Raw genomic sequence first — 8,456 nt, 5'->3', positions numbered from 1 at the left:
ATTCTTTTGTTTTTGTTTTAAATTGTGTGAACTCTTCCAATAATGGATGGGTGGATGTTGAATGAGTAGTTTAATCAAATGAGATGCGTTGTGTATTATTTACGAAGGATAAACCACTGGATTTATTCTGTTTTTCGGAAAAGAAATGCTACATGAACCATGAGAACTAGTTTGACATCAAGAAAATTAACGAAAATGTGCTTGTAACACTTAACATTGAGTGGTCAATTGAATTCTTACACATTCATTTTGGCACGTTTTCAAGCTCAAATTCGATCTCTACAGTGATAATAAGACTATTCCTTTGTAGTAAAGTATCAATAAAACATTAAGGAGCCGTTGTTTGTCAAATAAATATGTCATGACTGATGATATTTGGGTCTCTATTTGGATATTCGAATATTGTTTTCACCTTTTTTGACATTACATAACTTTATCTTCTTGTTTATACGATCAGGTGACATCGGCCTTACGTTTTCCAACTTTTTTCAAGAAAATATAGATGAGAAGATCCTTTCCATTGCGCATTATTATACTGTATGCGCGCCAATGATGGTTGCTGACCAATAGAGGGCGGTAAAATATCGTCATCATCTTTAATTGGCATTTCAAAATAGACGAAGAAGAACGCCTGCCTGTGCCCCGCCCTTTTAGTTACCTCGTTAATGTTATTTTTTGTTGTTTTTGTTGTTGTTTATTGTGCGATCCATTAATTCTGTGGTTTTGACAATTGGCTAAATCGGTTTAATTTCTGTATGGACGACATTCTTTATTGTTGAAATTATTTTAGATCGTCTCGCTACAATCAGGTTATATTTGACAGCGTGGAAAGCTAGTTAGCATTTAGGCGTTGGTCAGTCATTGGAATAGACTGCATTTGTTAGCCTAGCTGTTGGCTAGCCTAGTGTAACGTGATATGACGTGACGTGACAGGAAGCTGTTTGACGACGCATCTGCCAAATCTTTAAAATTGAAAGGGAAAACTTAAGGCAAATGGTCCAGCTAGATAAACTCATGCACGTAACAAATCTATTCGAATCTTAGGTTTTTAGGTAGCTTTCTGGCGACCAAACTTGTTGACCTAGCGAGATAAATTCATGTTAGCATGGCGTCAGATACGAGTGACACGGAGGAATTCTATGATGCTCCCGAGGACGTAAATTTTACACCATCTCCTAAAGTGTAAGAAGGAATATATTTGAGAATGTTACACTATGCAAATAGCTGGCGGCAGCTTTGCTTGCAGTATTTGATGGCCTGTATGTTTTTGAAATCGCTAGCGTAAAATTAGCACCAAGCTTATTTTTACAGATGGCACCAAGCTGAAAAACAAAACCCACATCTGTCACTTCTGTCTTCACGGATTTAAATTAAATGTGCTGTGTCACGCACTTCGATGCACGCACAGTGTGCATCATTCACAAGTCACATGATATTTTAAGCGGTATTAGTTTGCTTCATCGCTATTGCCGAGAATTATATGACCATTGTTTACATTATTGAAAATATTTGCAAAAGTAACCTGCTAAATTTGACCGTTTCTATGGAGTCTGGGGGGTTTGAGGCCACCTTCCAGATGCATGTTTGCTTCCACACAACAAAGCAGATTTCTTGGTTAGATTTTAGCATTTAACAAACAAATACTAGTTTGTGTTGGTTTTACTCGATTTTCTTTGGTTTAATATTCTAATAATAGGCAACTCAAATGCCTAACAAAATATCTATTTTTTTATGTATAAAGTGGTAAAGTCAGTTAATTATTAAGCTTCTTTGTTGATGGTGAATTTTTTCAAGTGTGTCCTTTGCCTTTAGGTCATCTGCAAAGTTTGTCCTTCCTTCAGCTCAGGTATGTTTATCTAAACCTTGCAATTGTTGGAGCAACCTGTTCCTGCTGAGTTGCACCTTTACATATTTGTGTCTGCATCTGTGTTTGTCAGTAGAAGTGTCAACACGTAGATAGGAATCAACTGGATCTTTCTCAAATATCCCTCCCTCCTTTCTGGCAATTTATTTGTGCTTTTTCTGTCGTGTTCAAATTGATTCTCTGTTCAATAGTTTGTTCTTTCCTGGTTAACTAATATGTTAGATCAACAATGACCCTCAGTTATCATTAACTGAGACTTACCAAAAATCTGCACGCTCAAGGAATGCATACGTACTGTATGTGCTGCTATACGGAGATGTTTGGAATGGTTATCCCAAGTTTGACCATCTTAAACAACTCCAAAGAAAGCTATTCTTTTCAATCTGTGTGAAAACATTAGCAACCCGCTCTGAATTCAAAGACTAATTTTTTTCATGTTTTCTGTTTCTGTGAAAAAAGAATGGTTAGTAAAATGCAGTTTAAATAGACATGGAAATGGAAAAACCATGGATCCAAGATGTTCTTGTTGATTGAGGTACCGATCATTAGTGGTTGGAAAAACAATGTGGGTTTTTTGTCTTTTGACAGAGCGCAGGAGACAATGAGAGCTGTGGGGCAGCCACGTCTGAATCTCAGCAAGATGATCCTTTACAAGTAGGTTTTTCTCTTATTGCGCAATGTGAGTCTAATATAACTGAAACTAAATCTTTGGAAAGTATTGTTTAATCATGTAAATGTGGTTAGCATTGATTTTAAATGGAGCCTGTTGTACACACAGCAGTTGGGACCTATCCTGTCGTGTATCACTTGTGGTTTAAGCTCTCTGGACGTGGGGGTAGTAAGATAATGGCTTCATAATTGTATTTGTTTGAATTATTATTTTCTTCTCTTCTATAGATCATTGACAGCATCATTGAGGAGAGTCAAAAGGGAAGTGCTGGTGAAGGGGCTGAGCTTTTAGACCAGCTCCATGTGGATGTAAAAGCAGAGGTGGATAATGATATTCATCAGGAGGACGATGACGCTCAGGATGTTCCCGTGGGGTCGGCAGTGCCAGCGGTTCAGCCTCAGTTTCCTGAGCAGGAACAACAAGAAAGTATAGCAACAAACGGCGCTTGCGCTTTACCTGCCCACGACCCCACAGAATCTCCAGGACCGTCGGGTCCGTCACAGGAAGCGGTACAGCCCCCAGACATCACCAGCACCGTGGGACAGAAACAGCCTGAGGGGGAGCAGGATCAAAGTCCTGCAGACATTTTAGACCAGGTCTCTCTAACGGACAGGCAGGTTGACTTAGACACGTCTGGGCCTCTCAAACCCCCACGTCAATTCACGGTGGAACCAGACATTGTAGCCAGCACCAAAAAGCCCCCTCCTTCACGGCCACCCCCTCCTAGTGGGGGTCCTCCACCAAGGCCACCTCCTCCTTCTAAGAAGTCTCAAGAGTCTCTGAGGCTAAGTGGACTGGAAGGTAGTAGAGTGTTGAAAAATGTTTTTCTTCTCATCACAATGAAAAGTTAATCCTGTCCAATAGGACATCTTGGTTTTTTTAGCTTTCAGGATTTACTACAGCTTTGATTAATGTTGCCAGTAATTTAAGAAAGTGAACATGGGATATTATTTCATATCTCAGATCTTTTTTTCCCGCAGTGGTTTCAGGTCAGAGTGATGCTCTGGAACCTTCTGGCCTGATGTCCCCTTGCAGCACAGTAAGGAGTCTAACCAAAGAGCTGCAGCATTCCCTGGATCTGGCCAGTGCCACGAGCGGGGACAAGGTGGTGACAGCACAGGTCAGTGAGGTGTCTGTTCAAAGCCCCTCAAATGGCTCCGTGTGTTGCTGTGAATGCTCTATTTTAACATGAATTCTTAGGAGAATGAGGATGAACAGCCTCCATCCCAGAGCGGGCAACAGACTCCTGGCCCTCAGCGTCCACGGTCCAACTCTGGACGAGAACTGACGGATGAGGTCAGATGCTTTCTCTGTTTGTTTTAATTGAATATAAACCGCACCAAATGTGTATGTGTGCGACGCCCTAAACCAGGAAATTCTGGCCAGTGTGATGATCAAGAATCTGGACACTGGGGAGGAGATTCCTCTAATCCAGGCAGAAGAAAAGCTTCCTGCAGGGATTAACCCCCTCACTCTCCACATCATGAGGAGGACGAAGGAGTACATCACGTATGCAGAAAAACCTTTTCTCCAGTAGAATTCCCACATAAAATCTGATGGCGTGATGGCCAATGTCTGTTCCTCAGGAACGACGCCGCACAGTCAGACGATGATGACAAGTCTCAGCCGCCACTGGCCGACACGGATGGAGGAAAGCTGAAACAGAAAACGTCAGCACCCCCGTGAAAAATCTTTATAATCATCGTTGGAATAGCTCAACCTTTTCTTTAATTTCTTTTTAATCAGGACCCAGTTAAAGAAATTCCTGGGAAAATCGGTGAAGAAAGCCAAACACTTCGCTGAGGAGTATGGCGAGAAAGCGGTCAATAAAGTGAAGAGTGTGCGAGATGAAGGTAAAGAATGTGGAGTCTTACGGCACGTTTCCAGGATTTATCTGGACTTTAGTTAAGCAAACCATAGGTTTTCTTTTTCTTTTATTGACATATGCTATTTTTAAAGGTTTCTCCAAATACCGAGACATTCCATTAGTTGCTGGGAGTGTTTATTGTGGAGACTGTTTTATCACCATTCTCAGTGGTGCCTTGTGTTTTGGATGTTGTCAGTGTTCCACACAGACCCAGACGATCCATCATCGAGCGATGATGAGGGCATGCCCTACACCAGACCCGCCAAGTTCAAGGCAGCGCACAGTCTCAAAGGTCCCTTCGACTTCGATCAGATTAAAGTTGTGCAGGACCTGAGTGGAGAGCACATGGTGAGAGCATGTCTGGAGATGTTTGTGGTTTTAAAAAAAACCTGTTCTGAAGTCTTGTTTCACAGCTTCTTTTCTTTTCCTGTCCTCAGGGTGCCGTTTGGACCATGAAGTTTTCTCACTGTGGGAGGCTTCTGGCAACAGCAGGCCAGGACAATGTGGTCCGCATCTGGGTGTTGAAGACCGCTTTTGATTACTTCAATAACATGAGATTAAAGTACAACACTGAAGGTAATTTCAGCAGTGAAATGAAGCCTAATTTCTTTGGGATATTCAGCGATGGTTAAAGTACAGTTCTTCTTTTCCTACCAGGTCGAGTTTCACCTTCTCCCTCTCAGGAAAGTTTATGTTCCTCTAAATCTGATGATCACGGGGTGAGTTAAAGCATTAAGACCTTTTTGTGTGCAGGTCTACCAGTGTCACATATTACCTACTGCTTTATTTGTGACTCGGTTCTCTGTTTCTAGGCAAGTTCTGTTCCCGAGGATCCAGAAACAGAAGATAGGAATGCACCTTTTCGACAGGTCCCATTCTGCAAGTATAAAGGTCACACCGCAGACCTTCTGGATTTGTCCTGGTCCAAGGTAAAGGCCTCTCCTTGCCCTGTTCACGCTACACAATTTTAGCCCAGTCATAAGGATGCCGACTGTTTTTTGCCCTCGTGAATCGAGTTGAGGCAGCCAAACATTCAGAGACAACGGGCCTTAAAACCTCCAAGACAGCAGTAGGACCATCAACTGGATATTTAGTGTGCTTTATAGCTTGTTGCCGTGGTGTCAAAAGAGCTACAGCTAATGAGGGCAGGCAGCATGAACAACGGGATCCCCGTTTCTTCTTATTTCTTTTTGTTTTTTGAGGCCATAGTAAAGCGCAAAGGACCCGGAGAGCATTTCCTGTGTCATTTCTCCTGTGAGTTCTTGATCCAAAACATTGTTTGGAGACCGAGTAGAGCAGCCACACCGGCTGATGGAGAGTTGTATAGTGTGAACACTCCCGTTGCTGACCAGTCATGTAGTGTGATCACCCTCTGACCTCCAGACTCCTGACCAGATGACAGAGTTGTGTAGTGTGAACAAGGCTGTAGTTGTTCTCTCTTTTGTCTCATCTTTTTCAATTTTTGCTTTGTCGATCCAGAACTTCTTCCTGCTTTCCTCGTCCATGGATAAAACTGTCAGATTGTGGCACATATCCAGGCGGGAATGTCTGTGCTGCTTTCAGCACATCGATTTTGTCACAGCCATCGCGTTCCATCCCAGGGTGAGTTGAGCGACACCTCACTTCAGCCTGACTCCCCTGCTGTATTTATAGCAAAAATCTGCTTCCTCTTTCCAGGACGACAGATACTTTTTAAGTGGCTCACTTGACGGAAAGCTGCGGCTCTGGAATATTCCAGACAAGAAGGTTGCTCTGTGGAATGAGGTGGATGGCCAAACGCGCCTCATTACCGCGGCCAATTTCTGCCAGAACGGGAAGTACGCGGTCATCGGCACCTATGACGGCAGGTGCATCTTCTACGACACAGAGGTATCGAGCAACATCGGCCTCGCCTGCCTGTATTCAGTCAATTTTCCAGATTTCACCAAGTCTCCTTTTCCTTCTCCATCTTCATTAGCGCCTTAAATATCACACTCAAATCCACGTGAGGTCCACCAGAGGGAGGAATAAAGTTGGACGCAAAATCACCGGCATCGAACCTCTGCCTGGAGAGAACAAGGTATCACTGCCACAAGCTCACCAACAACCATTTGACGTGTGTAATTAAGCAGGGAGAGCTTGATGGATTCTGTCTTCTCCCAAAACTGACAGATTTTAGTGACTTCAAATGACTCTCGAATCCGTCTGTACGACCTGAGGGACTTGTCTTTGTCCATGAAATACAAAGGTTATGTTAACAGCAGCAGTCAGATCAAGGCAAGCTTCAGGTGAGGAGCACTGACCGGCATTTTATGAAAGCATTAAAAGAATCTCCGCTCTCTAATCTCTGCTTCTCAAATCCGTTCTCGCTCGTGAACTTTGGACTTTCCTCTTGAATATTGACTTTGCTCCATAAAAACCTGACCTGATTTATGGGTTTGTGTCCTGTCAGTCACGACTACTCCTTCATAGTCAGCGGGTCTGAGGACAAATATGTGTACATCTGGAGCACCTATCACGACCTGAGCAAGTTCACATCTGTGCGACGAGACCGCAATGACTTCTGGGAAGCGATAAAAGGTATTCGCGTGTGACCTGGACAGCTCTTTTTAACGTGCATGCCAGTGTAAAACTCTTACCCGACGATCAAACTGACGGCAAATCTTACCGGCGTTTCAGCACACAACGCAGTGGTCACCTCCGCCATCTTTGCACCCCACCCCAGCCTTATTATTCCACAAGAAACTGGAGCAGAGAAACCAGAGGAAGAGTGCAAGAGCCTGGACTCCGTAGACTCTGAAACCATTCCATCTGGTACTTTGACATTCACAAACTCTCAATGACAAGAGGGCTGTCTCTATTTTGGTGCTTTACATGTGTCATTGATCATTCCAGGAGCCCTAAAGACAGACCACACAGAGGTACTACTCTCTGCTGACTTCACTGGAGCCATTAAGGTGTTCATCAATGTAAAAAAGTACTAAGCACTCGAGCTCCTGCTGGACAACACCAGGTCTGTCTGTTGGAGATGAGTCCTAAAGATGGAGGACATCGACACCAAACTACCTACGCTGGTTAACGCTCTGACACAGAGCTGTCTGTAGCTTTTTCTGGACAACAGGGATACACGGCAGCGGCTGAGAGGACTGTGGAACACCAGACGTGTGGCGGCTCACTGTCTCCTTTGTATTTTATCTTTAATACCAAGAAACTGTGAATGGTTTGATATTTGAAAACGAAATACTACTGTAAATACGTGCAGACACAAAATCTGCTCCGATTTATGTTAATTTTACAAATGAATGATCAAGGTGGAATATAGCTTGAAGACTATTTGTAACAGTATCGGCACCTTACTGGTTTGACACTTGTGTAATTCACATAAATACACTGTCACAAATATCAATGTGTCCTTTGTAAAGAGGAGTCATTTGTCCTGAAGATGGTTTCAAATCATTAGTTACAAGTTAATAGTGCCTAAGAAATAAAAAAAAAAAAAATTGTACTTCTGAAGCGTTCCATTAAACACATCAAATGAGTAAACACACCGGGAAATCTGCGGTTACAGTGGATAACGGCTATCTTTATTTTTTCAGGAACAATTCTGGCTCTTGCGTACTTTTGATAATTGTTTTAATCAATAAAAGCACATTTCATTATATTAAAGGAAGAATACCATAAATTCAATGTTTGTCTTTGGATTTTTAGTGCTTTTGTTAATGCAACCAGACAGGCTGTATTCATTTGCTCAATAAAACTCCCCCAAATACCTGTTAATATCCTTAATTCAAGAATTAACTAATAATATGTTTAAATAGGTAACCAGACTGATCAATATGTAAAGTTTCACAGTAATGAAACCTGCACAGTTCATTTATCACACAATGTCGTGACCGTGTGAGCCAAATAATTGGTAATTTCAGCCAAAATCTCTTAACAGAAAAAGCTTTAAGAGGGTGTAAAAGCTGTGATTGACAGGTTGTTGTGACCTTCTGCTACAGCAGTGGGGATTTTACTCAAGCACAGAGGAGCGTCAGACAAGTGGGTTCATCAAACCATGAGTCAGTTGATCTTAT

The 8,456-nt window shown here is 42.5% G+C and overlaps 1 protein-coding gene across 1 annotated transcript; it reads left to right on the top strand.

The window, feature by feature from the left end:
- Positions 1 to 620: 620 nt before the first annotated feature.
- wdr44 (WD repeat domain 44) lies at positions 621 to 8,067 on the top strand. The gene is made up of 20 exons (XM_057053698.1): positions 621 to 1,182; positions 1,813 to 1,846; positions 2,453 to 2,518; positions 2,762 to 3,335; positions 3,515 to 3,654; positions 3,735 to 3,830; positions 3,907 to 4,043; positions 4,121 to 4,204; positions 4,281 to 4,387; positions 4,598 to 4,749; positions 4,839 to 4,977; positions 5,059 to 5,120; positions 5,214 to 5,330; positions 5,881 to 6,003; positions 6,079 to 6,270; positions 6,359 to 6,460; positions 6,553 to 6,668; positions 6,833 to 6,960; positions 7,060 to 7,194; positions 7,276 to 8,067. Exons 1-20 carry the CDS (start codon positions 1,106 to 1,108, stop codon positions 7,362 to 7,364), a joined length of 2,670 nt encoding a protein of 889 aa, XP_056909678.1. The 5' UTR covers positions 621 to 1,105; the 3' UTR covers positions 7,365 to 8,067.
- The last annotated feature ends 389 nt before the right edge of the window (positions 8,068 to 8,456 follow it).

The sequence above is a fragment of the Takifugu flavidus genome, chromosome 14, assembly GCF_003711565.1.
Source record: "Takifugu flavidus isolate HTHZ2018 chromosome 14, ASM371156v2, whole genome shotgun sequence".
Taxonomy (NCBI): Eukaryota; Metazoa; Chordata; class Actinopteri; order Tetraodontiformes; family Tetraodontidae; genus Takifugu; species Takifugu flavidus.
The sequence above is the reverse complement of the archived record's forward strand: the minus strand, read 5'-3'. Positions and strand labels throughout refer to the sequence as shown.